General features: G+C 38.1%; 1 protein-coding gene across 5 annotated transcripts in view; it reads left to right on the top strand.

Moving 5' to 3' along the window:
• nup214 (nucleoporin 214) overlaps positions 1-7,691 on the top strand; it is a 34,751-nt gene extending 27,060 nt beyond the window's left edge. For 4 of the 5 annotated variants that reach the window (XM_008424410.3, XM_008424408.3, XM_008424409.3 and 1 more), the window contains 8 exons: positions 235-302; positions 397-565; positions 933-1,091; positions 2,133-2,304; positions 3,380-3,525; positions 4,231-4,264; positions 6,987-7,055; positions 7,487-7,691. In XM_008424410.3, the coding sequence (XP_008422632.2) occupies positions 235-302; positions 397-565; positions 933-1,091; positions 2,133-2,304; positions 3,380-3,525; positions 4,231-4,264; positions 6,987-7,055; positions 7,487-7,523 (854 nt within the window). In that variant the 3' untranslated portion in view covers positions 7,524-7,691. The remainder of the gene's footprint in view (positions 1-234; positions 303-396; positions 566-932; positions 1,092-2,132; positions 2,305-3,379; positions 3,526-4,230; positions 4,265-6,986; positions 7,056-7,486) is intronic. The other variant, XM_008424411.3, reaches the window with a different exon arrangement.
• Positions 7,692-16,412: the final 8,721 nt, after the last annotated feature.

Raw genomic sequence — 16,412 nt, 5'->3', positions numbered from 1 at the left:
ATTTGGTGAGAATTGATGGTATTAAATGGCAGAATCTTACAAGAGGATGCTTTTTTTATTATTAATAGTCAATCTTATTGTGTTGCACACAGTTTTCTTCTCAAATATTCTGATTCTATGAGATTTGCATTCAAGTATCTGCCAATTAAATTTAGAGAACATTTTTATACCTCTCTGCAATCATTTAAGGTTTATGGAATCATTTAAGGTTGAAATAATAAGTTTTTGTCCCAGGATTTGGTTGCTCTGGTGAAACACCCATATTTGGCCAACCGACTGTAACCGGAAGAGTATTTGGACAAGTATGATTCACTTTAACTAGAGCTAATTTTAAAATCTCTTCTTGGAATGTAGAACATATAAAATAAATCGCAATCTTGTTTATCCCGTCTGCAGCCGTCGTCAGGGAGCAGTTTGTTTGGTTCAGCTTCAGCCAACGCAGCAGGTTCGTCTTCTGGAGGATTCTTCAGCGGCCTCGGGGGCAAACCGAGTGAGGATGCCGCCAACAAGAACCCGTTCGGTGCCACTGCTTCAACTGGAGGGTTTGGGCAGCCCGCTCAGTCTGGTATGTTGGTTATTTTTTCTTTAAAAAAATAAAATAAGAGTTTCATTCACTATAAATTTAAACAAAAAACATTTTATTTTTTATTTTTATATATTTACTTTTACATGTTTGTACATTGAGAACAAAGGGGATCCGAAGCAAAATTATATGTTTGTGTGCACAAATTTAGACAAACTGGCTCTGATTCTGATTGAACTAATCTTGTATTAAACCTGTCATGAAAAACACATTTTGCTGTCCCAGGAGTTACTGCAATGTATGATAATATTGTCGTTCTCGTTTTAATTAATCATGCAATATATTGATTGATTGCTTATTACAACAGGCTTACTTGTGACTTGGCTTTGTTTTCCCTTTTCCTTTCCAGGTTCCAACAATCTCTTTGGGAATAGCGGGGCAAAGGCCTTCGGGTTCGGCCAATCCCTCTCTGCCTTTGGGGACCAGAAACCTAGTGGGACTTTCAGCACTGGTGCGGGGAGTGTTGCTTCTCAGGGGTTTGGTTCTTTTTCTTCACCAACAAAACCTGGTACGTTGTAATGAAATGTTAATCATATCATACAACAATATCAGATATCCTACACAGTCTTGAAAAGTCTAGAAACTGTAGAAATTTACCATTTTCTAGGTCTGCATAGGTATGGAAAATAGAAAATTAAGTGTGGGGAAAAGACGGTTTTGTTCTCCAGATTTTTCTTAAAGTTTAATAGTGATTAATAATTGCAATGGTTTGACATTGATTTATGTTAAATTGACATGATTCATCTTTGCTTTACAACATCACAAGTTGATTTTAACGAATTTTCTATTCACATTTTGCTTCTGCGCTTACTGAAAACATACCAATTCAAAAATTATAAAGAAGCATTTTTTTTTTTTTTTTTTTTACTAACTAAACTTTCAAATGAGGTTGAATTAGACCTGCAGTTCTTAAACTGTCTAATCTGCTGGATAGAGCAGTAACATTTTGTTTTATCAAACGAGATCTCACAAGTCTTTTTTTTATCACCGTAAAATCGAATATAATCTTATTCCAAATCTATATCTGGGATAAAAAAATTTTAAACTGTTTCGTCCTAACATAATTTTTGTCATTTTTCTTCTCATTAGCTGTTGCTGGGATCCCAGCTATCAGCTCCACTGGGATACTGGTATAGCTCAGCACATTAATGTCCTACCTCTCTGGCCTTTGTAAGGGGAATGTAATCTTGTTACATTAGCTCAATCAATTATTTACTGGGGCATGCTGCTGGCCTGGCTGTAATTTCAGCACAGCGCTTCTCCACTGCTGATCAAAAGCATCGAATTAGGTGTGAATTATTTGTTCTGTCTGTAAGTTATCACAGTGCTCTGTTTTGAGCTGGTAAAACAAATGCTACAAATAAATGACACAGCACTCATAAGTTTAATTTACAAGCATTTGTTTTAGATGCATTATCTAAACCTTTTTACTTGTGAGAGTTTGTCTTACACTACTTTTTTTTTTATGTAACCAATATACGAGTGTAACCTTTTCTATTTTTCCTGCTGTGCACAGTTGCAACGCTTACTTATGTTTTCCTTCATGCAGGGTGCTTTGGCAGTCCTCCGGTGTTTGGGAGTCCCCCGTCTTTTGGTGGTTCCCCAGCATTTGGTGGTACGGCATCATTTGGCACAAGCCCGTCCTTCACCAATCCCATGATTCCCTCGGCTGGTAAAGTGTTCGGAGAGGGAACGGCTGCTTCAAACATGGGAGGATTTGGGTAATAATCTTGATTAGCATCTAACTTCGTCTCCATACCAGGAGAGAAAAAAAAGACAAAATATTTTGCATAAATTGTATTATCAGTTGCACGACGACGGACTTTTGCTGAGAACAGCTATTTGATGCTTCAGATACAATCCTTGGTTTTTGGGTCATTTTATTGCTGCAGTTTCAAACAGTTTGAAAACGTCAGTGTGAACAGACTGTTTGTGCTGAGCTGAAAGAGCAACAGCAGCAGAATTCAGCCTGCAGCACAAGCCAGCATTTTTGAAAATCAGAACATCTTTGTGTGCTCAGTTAAAAACACACAAACCTTTACACACACATCTTCAAACTATAACGGTGCGATAAATGAACGATAAATGAAGAAAGAAAATACAGTAGAAAAGCACTTACCTGTTCAAATCACATGCGTCTTCAAATTCAAAGTAATCACCTGATCCATAAAGACTTCAGTTGGCAGAAATAGAAAATATTCAGTTTTTGCTGTATATGATACTCCTAAATGTGTGGGGTGACTTTGTATTTAGCCTTTCTGGATCAGTGATTTGTCGAATCGCCTTTGTAATTACAGGTGTTTTTGCACCTCTTAAGAAAACGCAATTAAAATTTAACAGGAAATTGAATATGTAATTTTGTCGCTCCTCTTGACATTTCTATTCTAATGATGCCGTTAGCGTTGAGCTCTTGTTTTGTCCTTCCTGTTTGTGTGTTTTGATAGTGGCGGGGTTGGTTGGCTCTGGGCCTAAAACTATGGATCTCTTCGCAGGAGTAGATTATTCCCCTCAGATAATCCCACTTTGGGGTCATGCTGCCTGCAGATTAAGCAGGCCTGCTCTCTCTGCTACTTCCACTGGAATGCTTATACTCAGTTTTCCCTCTTTAGTTTTGCCACTTTATTCTACTTCTTCCGCCTTTCAGACATGTGTCCTTGGAATTTTACAAGAAAGGATGGGAATTGTGGTTTTCTGCTTGTCTACATAAATTACTGATTCAAGTGGTGACTTGTATGTGCCAGTGCCAGTTAATTTTTAACCTTGATGTATTGCTATAAGACTATCTTTGTGTTTCAGGTTCTCTTCAGCTCCCAGTGGCCCTTCGTTTGGCGCTCTGGCCAGTCAGACTGCTCCTTCGTTCGGGACCTTGGCCCAGCAGGGCTCTGCATTTGGAAGTCAGCCCAGCAGCTTCTCGGGCTTTGGACAGCAGCCACAGACTGGAGGTGAGGCATTTATTTCACTTGACTTTGTGTTGTTTTTTTTGTTGTTGTTTCCTCTCACCGTTTTTAAATTCCAGGAAAACATTTTTACAGTCTTAGCTGTTTAATAGCGTCTCAGGTGTTTTGTTAATTTTCTTAAATTTTACAGTTATTCATTTGTAGTGTTGTATTAATTGCTTTTAAAATAAATGTGTAGTTTTCAAAGCGAAATAAAGAATTAGGATAATTGGCCCTTTTTTTTTTTTCTGCTGACCAAAAATGATGCAGGATTGCTACACAGTCAGGAAAATGTATGGATTTAGATTTTAAGTATTTTCCAGGTCGGAAGAAAATAGAGCATGTAGAACATTTCTGCATGCTGTCTAAAATAAGACATTATAACTTATTCTGCTGTCTAAAAGTCACATTCATCCTTCCCTCTAGGCAATCTGTCATCAGTTCATCCATCCATCATTCTGGCAGTCTGTCAATCTATTTTCTATGCGTTTAAATACAATGTCCATTTATCCATCAATTTGTCTGTACGTCCATCTATTCATCCAACCGTCGATCCATCAATCTGTCTGTCCTTTCATCCCCATCCGTTTGTCCTTTTATCAGTCCATCTATCCATTATGTCTCCGTCTGCAGACAACAAACACCCATGATTGAGTTTATATGCATGTTGCTAAATCTCCCTCCTCTTTTTTTTCTTTTTTTCTATTCTAGGATTCTCAGGAAACACGTTCGGGTCTGCAAGCCAGTAAGTGTGTTGAATGTGTTTGCAGTGATATTTTCTGTGAGCGCTGACGAGCGAACAAAGCCGCATATCTGCGTGTTTGCTGTGCGCTGCGCCTGTGGGGTTTAGAAGCTCACATCTTTTCTTCCACAACACTGCTCTCGGTTAAACCTTTCTGATTTAATACCTCCTGATCCAGCCTAATTTGGTTCCTTCCCCCCACCTCATCCCTTCTCTTCCCCTCCATTCATCCCAAATTAGAAGTGGTCTCTGTTATTTGACTGAACTCCTAGAGAATGTTTTCTGTTTGACCACTGAATATGAATGAAGCCAAATTAATAAAACATTGGCTCATATTAAAGATGCTAGAGTACTGGTTAGTGCTGCGCATACTAAATACGTATTGAAGTCTGTGGAGGTTTAGCTCATCAGTTCTGCTGCCTTTAGTCGTTAGATTTCCAGTTTTGTTTTTTTTTTTTTTTTTTTTTGTGCTAGCGCATCTCCTACCTTTCTAGTCCGTTTCCTTCATTTCTGCCGCCTTATGTTGCCGTGTGTCACATGGCAACCAGTGTTGCCCTGGAGTCTCTTCCAGTGAATGCACGCTAAAGTGCACAGAACTGTGAATGTGTCCTAGCTTTTTGGACACATTCACGTTCTGATATAAATTTTACAATTACTCTATTTTTTTCATGTATTTTTTGTGGGTGTGTGTGTGTTCTGAGAAGGGCAGAAAAACACAGACTTAAACCCACTGTCTTAATTGAGAATTGAGAAAAAGAGAAAAACTGTTTAGCCTGAATGTAGCTAATATTAATTGGCTGTTCTCAGTGGAATCTGTCAATGTTTTCTGTTTAATGCAAATAGCTTTTGTAACACTGGAAGTAACATCTCAGTAGTTTAAGAGATAAGAAATCTCTTTTAAATTTATGTATTCAGTTTATTAGGGGAGGACTGGACATCTTACAGCCTCTGGTCCACATCCAGCGCTTTAGACGTCCCTAAGCGCTCAGTTGGTGGTCAGTCAGAAAATTTAAATTCAACAAGCATGAAGTATTAATTCTTCACAGTAATTTTGATTTTCTACTTTTATTTTTTTTAAATTCCTAAGGTGGCTACTATAAACCTCTGAGCCCTCTTGTGTTTCCTCAAAATAAAATGCAGATTAATAACTTTTTTGTTTTTAAGTTAGTCAATGTGTCAGTTCGAGCCATAAGCTTGTGCATTTTTTAATATAGCAAATTTCCTAGCAAAGGACTGTTTTAATGCAACGTTTCGTGTTTTTGTTTTTTCCAGTTTTCATGAATACAGACTTTGCATACCAATCGATATTCAGCCTTTTCGCTAAAGTCTCATCGCTGTTGCTGCTGGTACAGATGCTAAAGGTCGCAGAGTTTTGGAATATAATATAATAATTATCTCTTGGTCCAATTTCCTAATACCTTACGGCCCTTTCCTCATTTTTGTACTGACATAAAAAGTTAAAGTGGTTCTATTCAACTAATAGGACTTTATTTATTACTAGACTAAACATAGAGATATTACCAAAAAAAGTTGTTCCAGTTTCTTTGTATTTATTACACTCAGGGGTGAAAGTAAGGGGGTACGGTCGGGTACTGCGTACCCCTAAAAGATTTAGCGGGGGTACGCAGTACCTGCAAGAGAGGGGAGCGGCTGTCTGCTGTAAAAAATCAACGGGTTCACTGTGCAGCTGTGAGTTCACCCACTAATCAGCCGTGAGTGATTAGTTTTTCAAGAACAATCTCAAACACGACTTAATCAGTTAATAACTTTTTTCCCATTTCATATTGATTCTGAACTCTTCATGCTTTACTAGAACAGCGGTGCAATAATATGTTGATTGCGGAAGGTTTTGAGTCGATCTCGGCATTAGGTGACAAACTGAACGCCGCCAGGATGCTGAGACCAGCACGTCCTCCTCTGACTCGCTTAAAACGTTCGTAACTTTATTAAAGAACAACAAAAATCAACAAAACGTGCTCAAATTAATGACCCAATAACAATAATTAGTAATTATTGTTTCAACAAGGTGTTGCGCAAGCCTGCAAACCTAATATCGTAAGACTGAATGTTATGTTTTTAATGCAATCTGTGCTCGGCACGGGGAGCGAGCGGTTGCCATGGCAACGGGTGTGCTTAAATGACAAAGAGAGACGGAGAGTAAAAAGGTGCGACTGGTTTAGAGTTGATCACCTGTTCGGGTTGTTTTACCTTTGTCTTGGCTCATCACAGCCGTTGTAGTTTCTGAATGTTCAATAAATGACAAACTTGGACTAATTATCTCGTTGTCTGTGACTATACGTCATTTACAACAAACATCAAACACTGTAAATATGTTTCATTAAGTATTTAACAAACAAATGACTTCTACCGTGATAATTATGTGAAATTAAATTGTCTAATATAAAAAAATAGTTTGGTGCTGTCTGCTGTCGGGCTCAGAGTCTGGAGAGGCTATTCCTTTATCAAACTTTTTTTTTTTTTTTTTTTGCTTCTTATTTAGTGGAAATATTGATGTTGATGAGACTTTACCAAAATAATAACCTTTTTCAACCTTTATAGCTCCACTGTTGAAAATGAGGTTCTAACATTCACAAGTAACAGTGAAATAAAATCCAGTCCAACATCTGGTTTGAGGTGATTCCTCTGGAACCTGTTAGAGGAAAAATATCCCAACTTCAGAAGATGTGCTTTTAACTTAACAGAGCTCTGTGGTTCCTCCTATCAGTGTGAGAGTCAGGGCAAGGAGGCGCCATGTTAGGAAGACGAAGTGGAAGCAGCAGGATCTTCAGAACAGGTCATGATGCTAGGCTACTGATTATCCCTCTATCGGGACACAGGATCAATATAACCAGTTTAAAAGCTAACATGAATGGTTATATGCCAGACATGGGAAACTGGGATGCACTCCATGCCATGATGTTCAGAATTTAGGTCTCATGGCATCTCAAGCTGTCAACATTGCAGCCACTGGGTTGAGGGAAATACAACTCCATTCTGTAGCAATTCAAGGGCTACCCAGCTTTTATCACTTCACAAAAAAATTTTATCTGCACAGAAACTCCAAAGCACACAAAGAAGCACATATATATTTTATTTATTTATTTTTTGTCATAGTACCCCCATGAATTTAAAACTACTTTCACAAATGATTACACTACTATTGTCTGTTCAGACTTTTTAAATTCTTTATAATAATTTTTCTTGTATTGTTTTTTTTTTTTTTAGGCCAAGTTCCCAAACGTTTTCTAGCTGGCGAAGTTAATGTTCATGATATCTTCAAGAGAAACTGACCGATTCTCAGTTCTGCCTGCAATCAAGCTTTTGGAACCGCACAATGCGGGGGAAAAAGGGAAACTAACATGTAAAAGGAGCAAATAAAGTGACGCAAATGATTCATTTCCTCAGACTTAAAATAAAACGTTAGCTTATAGAGCACTGTTGTTTACCTATATGTTCTACATTTCAGCTCAGTGCATACTTTGTGAGCTCAGTTTGTCGTTTACCTGCATCCGTTTGTACGAGCAGAAGAAATGTTATACTTGATGTTTGTCAGAATAATTCTTCTAATCAAAATATTGTGGCAAGTTTTAAGATATTTTGTACTCAGAAATAAAAATCCAGAGGTACAAAAGGATTCAGTTGAATGTCAAATTTTAGTCATGAGTACAACTGTTTGCAATGTTGATGTATTTTAAGTCAGCCCACAACACTTTGTGAAACCATTGATGGGGTATGTTTAAATTGGAAAAAGAGAAGAAATGTTTTTTTAATTATTATTAAAATAGGGGGGAAAAAGGTGTGTTTTTGTGAAAAAAATGTTTGTTTTTACATGGAAATAAAAATGTATTCTTTTTCTGAATTAGATTTTTTTTTTTTACATTACAGATGCAATTTTTGCTGATATTTAAAGCTTGATTCTGATAAATAGGATTTGCATAGATGTGCTTTTGTGCTTATAGTTTTGAACTTTTGTAGACTGAAAGCTTTAATTTGAAAAATAAAAAATATGCAGGGACCTTTCATTTACCTTCTACCACAAACAAAACTTATTCTGACATTTTAAAATATTGTATTACAAAATCCTATAGATTCATGTGTAAACCTATGGGCTTTGACAAATGTCTTTTTCTACAATAAAAGTTTATCTAGCAGTGTTAAATGCTCCATCTAGGATTTCTCATTCAAGAAACAGGTTTTTCAAAGCGCTGCACATTTGTCCAATTCTAGATTTGTGTTGTAGCATTCTAACATTCTAACACGAGCAGGGCTTGATAATTTCAGGTGCATCCAAACATTATGAGAGGAGGACTAAGATAACCCAATAACGCACTATGCTTTAATGTATTGACACACAGCAGCAAGCTCTGGGCCTCCTTCAGACGGTTTGGTAATTAATGCTAAATCCTTGTTTATATGCAGCTCATTCCTCCATCTTCACCGAGGAGCACATCCACTTGCATACAGAGCTATGCTCTGCCGTGGCACCACTCTGTGAGGGGCGTATGGTCTGTGGTCTGTGACATTGTTGCATGTAGCCTCTGGCAGCAGAGTTATATGACTTGTGGATCGTGTCAGTGTCACTTCGTCAGTCCTTCTGTCTTTGGCCAGAACATGTGGCAGGAGTTCCTACGCAGCTCTGAAAGAAGCCTGAGAAATGTCAGTGTCGCAGTATGTGACCTCTAACAGAGACCTGCTAAAACGGTAAAGTCCACATTGGAGTTTGAGTGTATATATAAATGGGACCTTGAGGCCGATGTTGGTGTTGTTGACTGGAACGGAGCAGGTTTCTCCAGCATCAGGTTACTTCTTTATTCCACGTTCTGGTTAAGGAATTACAGCCGGACACGTTGACAGATTACAGCGCCACACAGGCAGTTACACAGCCGCAAACTTTGTAATGCTTTCAGCTAAAGCGGATGAGCTTATGAGATTCCCGGCGCCCACGCCACAACGGGCACCCTCCCCTGCCCCCCATGACGGCGTTGAAAACAGAGTCCCTTTTGCTGTATTGCGCCTTACCTTGCATCTGACAGAAGTATGCAGATGTAATTGTACCCCGTCTCTCTTTGTTCCACGCGATTACAAAGTGCTCAGGAGGTTGGCAGCTGTCTTCACGGAATCCAGATAAAAATAGATTTGTCCAAACCAAACACCCGCCCGTCCGCCCCTCCCCAAGCTGCACCCCGGTTCTGTCCCACCCCCACTGTGAAATGATTAGCAGTTCTTCGCTGCCTCGCTTTGCTGACATATTCATCATCATCTCATGTGTGGCTGCACTTCACGCCGCTAAGCATCTTTGGTGCCATGAGGCATTTCCGTGAACATTTCTCTGGTGAATGTTAGCAGTAGTGGTCAGTCAGGCGTCTCCTTTACTGTACATGTACCAACCATTCTGGTCTTCTCGCAGCAATGTGAGCTGGCTTTTTCCTTTTTATTTACAGCATTGCTGAACATGGGTTTCAGCTGAGCAGAGGCTTCCGTTTACCCTAGTGGGTAATTTTGTGTGCTCTGATGATCTAATAATCCTCTAACAAATAAGCCCAGCAGTGCTTTGCTGAGGCAACATTTACAGTAGTGGGTACTGAGAAGGTAGTGAAGAGCTCCTCTTTTTACATGAAATAATCTAAAGTAGTGTCATGTCATTGTATTTATCCTCAGTTTGAGCCACTTGCTTTGGTTCCTCTGTGATCCTTTTTACTTCAGCGTTATGCATCCAAATCCATCTGCAATGCTGGGGAGTTTCCAGCGATTCAGCTGAACTGAATTTGAGAGTTAAATGAAAAACATGCTACTGGTAACACAATATAATGCAGATTTTCTCTAATCCACACAAAGGGCTTGTATGCAGTATGTGAAATTTGATTTCAGTACTTTCCAGGTTTGGAAATTGTATTATCCATATTTTAATCCTTGTCTTTTTGTTTAAAAGTAAAGATAGACATATATATTTTTTGATAGATATTTGTCTAACCAGATAAAAAAAAATAAATAAAAAAAAAACTTCACCAATATCAAGATCTCTTTCACATAGGTGACCTGGCCAAGGAAGGTATCAGAACATCTCACAGAGGACAAGGCAGTTGGACAATAGCAATGAAAACAAAGTGCAAATAATATTACAAAGTGGAGTAGTTATTCTGTTAAAATGTTAACAGGCTTTGGTCAAAGAATTGCTATCAATTTCTTCATACAGACAACACTTTGCGCAACACACAAATTAAGACCGTTTACTAATCTCTTCGACAGCAAATAATTCACATTTTCATTCTTCGCTTGACATTTATGCAAGAAATTGTAACAGTCTTGAAAAGTTTAATCATTATTTAGCTTTTTTTTTTTTCAAATTAGCTACTTGTTCAAGTTTTTAAAACAAGTGAGAAAATTATATGATTTTCCTACAGTCTCTGTTTTACAGATTAGAACTATTCTTATATGGAGCCTAAGGCTTTAAGTCTCACGCTCAGTGAATTGTGGGACGTTTCTGCATTTTCATCTTCCTATTAAAATGCGGACTGCAGCAGCGCTGTCACCGGCTCATTCTGAAACGGCTGAAAGAGGAGCTTTGAGAAGCACGAACGATAACATCCTTAACCTCACAGCTTTTAATTACACTACCTGCCTCAGCTGCTTTTCTTCGCTCGCTTTCTCTCTGCCTTTAACTTGCTCAGGGATTAGGCAGGTTACTTATCTTGATACTTCAAAGGAGCTTTACACTAAAAGCTTTAATTTCAGTCAAACTCTTGACTATTCAAAGAGTACAAAGTACTCTCACCTTTGCAGGGGAAGCTGTTTACTTGTAACCCAACAAGAAAAAAAAAAAAAAGAAACAGGTGCATGCTACAGTAATTTAAGCATTTGGCTTCTCTGCGTGAGAATGGATTACCGAGAATGGGCTTAAAGTCTTATCTATTAGGCACGGTCATGGATGTCGGGCATTACCACAGATGTCAGGGCGAAAGGATTTCGGTATCGTCAGAGCTGCGGTGATTCTTGGAGAAAGGTCAAAGAAGTGCTAATCAGAATGGAAGATATCTGTCTTTGCTTCCCCCTGGATTTAAATTTAGACACCATGTCGTCCCCGTTTGATGACCAGTAGTTTTAACATCTTGCAACGCATGGGGCTGTTGAGTTCATTATTTAAGCAAGCAGCCTCTTGAGAACATTTTGGTTTCAGCTTTTCGCCCTGTCAATATGTAGAGTAGGTAATGGTGCAATCTGCTGAATCAAGGATCCCCCCCGCCTCCCTCCCTCCTTTACCAAACAAGCATCTTCCAAATCAATGCAAATTAAACACTGCAGATTGTCACCAGATGTGTTCTGGCTGCAACATTTGTGAACTTAAATCAGATAAATCAATATCTAGCTATGTTTTGCTCTTTGCAAAACATAGCTTTACGTGATGGGACAAAAAAAAAATCAGTCGAGTCCAGATTCCACTGCACTCCATCAATTGAGCAACATAAGTCATATTTAATTGTGTGAAATCACATGCAGGATGTATGATCAGCTGACAGAAAATATAACCAGTTTCACCATATTTCCACACATTCTCCTGCTTTCAGTTCATTTTCTGCATCTGTCTTTTTTTTTTATCCATAACTTTTTAAGATAAAAAAAAAAAGCAAGTTAAGTTAAAGGACCCTTTGGCTTTATTTCAATGCTGGCAGTTAAAGTTTTCAAACTCACACAAGTTAATTACGAACTCGAGTCAGACGAGAGTTTAACTCTCGCACAAAGCTGAGTTTGTAATTGCACCAAGTATGTTGACGCTTTCCCCTCAGGAGCTGCTTGTGATGTCTGAGTTTATTACAAAAAGCCTTGGCAGCGCGTGGGAGGTGTGGGCTCCCAACTCCATCACCTGCTCTAATTACACTGATGGCAGCCAAAGGTTGCCTCTGAGTCGTTCTGCCTCGGCTTGTGGGATGTTCAGCGCTTAATAGCCATCATTAATTTAAATGGAATATCACATTATGCTGTGTACGCTAATCAACCATTGTCCTACCTCGAGCTTCGGCCTGGCGGTCCAGATGTATGTGCCGCTCCAAACGTCATTCTCTTACATAACCGCGGGGACTGCGGCGGGAATGGCAGGCTCGGAGCTTAGGAGTGATTTATCTGCTTTGTTGCGGCGTTTAATTTCAATAAATGTTACACAACGTTGTCTGGGTGGCACCTGCGAGCGCGGAACAGCGTCACGGCCTTTGAGGGTTTTAAAAAGTTTCGATTTTGACTCGCAGAGGTCTGCCCCCGGGGGTTTGATGTCACTAATAAAACACCGTTATATATCATATTGCTAAGCTGCCTGGAAATGCGGCCTTGGAGACTCCTGTTTCAGTTAGGAGACTCATAGCAACCTTCTGTCAGTTTAATTTTAAAAACTTTTATAGATTTATTTCTGCTTTGGTCATTATTCTGCGGTAAATACTAAAACGTGGATAATCTAAATGTATCGTAAACCTTTAGACCGTGGGGCTCACATCCGCCGTGGGTGTTAACCTGGTCTATCCAATTACTCATGGATGGATTTGATCTCCACCAGTAATTATGAAGTGGAAGGAATAAGATCAGTATGTTATGTTCGGAAATACAACAAGTGTGCATTTGTTGTAAGTCTCCTTGAAACTGTACCTCTCTGCGGTTGCAGCTGCAGGTCTTTTGAAGCATATTCCTGCCATCTTTACCCATCTAGAGATAGGTGGCAGAGTGAGTCTGTAATCACACGTTTTCAAGTTTTGCCACAGATTCTCATTAGGATTTAAATCCTGACTTTGACTGGGCCATTCTCACATATGACTATACTTTAACATAAACTACTTTAAGACCTGGCTGTAAATTTGGGATTGTCATCTTTACATGACTTCTGAAGGAACTGGCAAGCTGATTCTATTTAGAGGGATCATAATAATTGAAAAGCATGGACCATCTTCTATCCATTTCACAATTATGCCATACTTTGTGTAGGCCTGTCTCAAAAAAAAAAAAAAAAAAGAATCAAGCAAAATACACAACATTTTTGTAATAGTTTTATATAAATGTTAATGCACTATGCACTGTATCTGTACAGTAATGTGATTCATCTTTTGAATTATTTAATTGAAAATAATTTTCAGACAAAGCGTTCAAGATATGTGGTTAAGTTTATGGCTCTCCATCCCCCAGATCTCAACGTTCTTTCATTTCAAATCTGACAGACTTAATCAAGTTCAACTTTTATTGAAATAAATGAACATGAATAAATGAAAATAAACTTTTTTTTTATATCTTCCTACCTACAGGAATGTTATGATGAGGAAATCCAGTCTCCAATTTCCTCATCATCAAATAGCTCAACCTTTTGTTTCATCAAATGACAATCATCCAAAGACTTCACTCCTAAAACTAAAGCACATCCAGGTGCCGTCTGTCAAGCTCCCAGCAGACTGTCTTGTCCTTTAAATCAGGCTGAATAAGATTCAGCTGCTGTGGTTTTACTCTTACACTGGGGTCATTCTCAAGTTGATTACCTGTCCGACTAACATCCTTCATTCCTCATGATTGACTTTGGCTGAGCAGCATGATCTAAGAGGTAGAGGTTCCAACTCCCTTTATGTTGTAGAAAGCATAAAACATTTTGCTTATTTATTTATTTATTTTTTACAGAAAATCAAAATCTGACTTATTTCTTTCTTTGAATAAAATTTCTTTTAATTTGCCTTTGCCGGCGCTGGGCTCAGTTTGCAAGTTACTAAACAACTTAAGTTTAGAATTTTACACCAGCGTGAAACAAAACCACAGCATGAAAATTCAATGTCTCTAAATGGATCGTCTTACTTTGCTCAACGGGTAATATCACACAGAGGAATCAATATCTCCTGACACTTTCTGTAGTACAGTACAATTTAGTTAAATAGATACTTTGGCTATTATTTGGAAGAACAAATGGGGACAGGTGGAGGTTTGCAGGGAGCTGCAGCCGCGATGTAAATATAGTCGTGAATGTGCAGTTGAGGAATGTGACCAGGATAGCAGAGACCGCATGCTTGGAGCTGACTGAGGTCAAGTAAACTTTCCATGCAAAGGAGTGTCGACACTCACCTCTGGCTTTTTCATTCATCAAAAGACTTTGAACTCATCTCCAAAAAAAGAAGAAAAAAAAAAAAACTATAGAAATTCCTGTGAAAACAAAAAGCTGAGCAGCAGCAATGCTATTCCAATAAAGATGTTTGTTTGTTTTTAGATTGATGCTCCTTTTATATTGTTTAATTGTCTTTTGAGATAATTCCTTGGCAAAGAAATTACCTCACACTTTTTACTTCAAGTAAAACATTATTTAGCACACAGGAAAGATAAAGTCTACTTATTTTGCATCTTTCTTCTTTTTTCCCCTAAGGTTTTCTTTTATTTCAGCTAAGAACTTATTTCTAATGGGTTACAGCAGAAAGCAGGGAGTTTAATATTTTCTGATGACTTCTTTAATAATCCAATCTGAAGGGAAGATTAACAGAGCAAGCAGAGGACATCTACGCAGAAATTCAGTTTCAGCAGAAGCAGCAATTTGGCAGATTTACGCCAACACTGTGTCGAGTCTATTTGGTCCTTTTCAGAATTGGTATTAACTCTTACAGAGTCACATCAACAAAAATGTGAGTAGGTTAAAACTGTTCCAAATATTAAAATGAAATAACCAATTCTGGAAAAGACCAGACGGATTCAACACAGTGTTGATTTAACTCTGCCAGAGCTCTGTGTTTCATTTCTCTGTTTCAGAAATCCTGATCGTTGTCTCAGTATAAAGTCTTCTTTGAGGAACACACAGTAGTCGCCTTATGCTGCAATTTCCTCACTGCCGTGACCCAAAGCGCAGTGGTCTGCTCCAAGTCAATCGGCATTTTGTAAGTTCTTGTTTCCGTGTCAAATGACAATTATTCCACAGCTGAAAATAATCTTGCACATTTGCAAAGTTTCCCTTTTCACTAACTACAGGCTCTCCTAATGTTTTCCAAACAAGTAAAGTTATTTTATGACACATTTCTAAATGGCAGACGCACACTGAAAATCTATTCTATGAAAACACTAATTATACACCATGATTTAGCAGCTTGGATAATGCTCAATTAGCAGCAAAAGCTTGAAGTAGTTATTTCCTGTACAACATTATCTAGGGCCTGCACAGTTGTTGAGTAACTTTGGCCCTCTGTTCTTTATAGCTTGATTTAATTCAGTGAGATTTGCCGGCATTTGTTCCTGCATAATTCACATCAGGACACACTACAGCACTTCTGTCAGGATGAGAACTACACTTTGACTTGAACGTGGTATTGTACTTTCTCGGAAAGGCACTTTTACTTTGATTTTATTTGTCAGAGTTATCGTTATAATCAGATGCAACTTTGCACAAGGTAAAAGCTTGCTTCCATTATCTTGCATTATCTCTTAAAGGAAAATGCATTTACTGTTGGCCTTTTAAGCCGTAGTTTTTCTATAGTTTTTCTAATTGTCTCAACCTTGACTGGTTACCACTGCAGAACGATGCTGGCTAACAAGACGTCTCAGATCGATGAGTCGTAATAATTGTTTTCCCAAGATCGTCGCTAATATTATTATTCCACTCTGATATTGTGTAATACAAACACAACCTAATGAGGCAGTTTTCCTTCTAATGTGTACAAGCTAAAGACAGCTGTCTTTTCCCATTAGCATAGCATCTTCCATAAAAGCCTTTATGGAAGATGCAAATATCTTCATTCTTGCGCTATCACCTGCACACCTGTACATATAAATCATAATGTAATAATTTAAGTGATACCAAGAAGTAGAGAAATGGTGAAATATTCACATCTCAGAGTAAAATAAAGAAAGCACAATATTTTCAGTTTTGTATATTTTATTTTATTCTATATATTCTTTATATATATATATATTATTTTTATTTATATATATATATATATATAAGGGCTTTTTATCCCTGGTGTTGTGCATTTTCACAGTTTTAAACAATTGCCAGAACCAACCCATTTTCAAGTATTGGTACACAAAAAAGAACACATTCTGCCCAAAATACTCCAGTGGTGCACTGTGCTTCCAAGACATCAAACCAACTCATTTCCTTTAGTCATCTTGTGTGCTACATTAGAGAGGGTTACCTTTAAAATGATGAATTGAATTTACTGAA

Source organism: Poecilia reticulata, chromosome 12, assembly GCF_904066995.2.
Source record: "Poecilia reticulata chromosome 12, P_reticulata-male-v2, whole genome shotgun sequence".
Lineage (NCBI taxonomy): Eukaryota > Metazoa > Chordata > Actinopteri > Cyprinodontiformes > Poeciliidae > Poecilia > Poecilia reticulata.
This window is presented reverse-complemented; position numbering and strand designations above follow the sequence as displayed.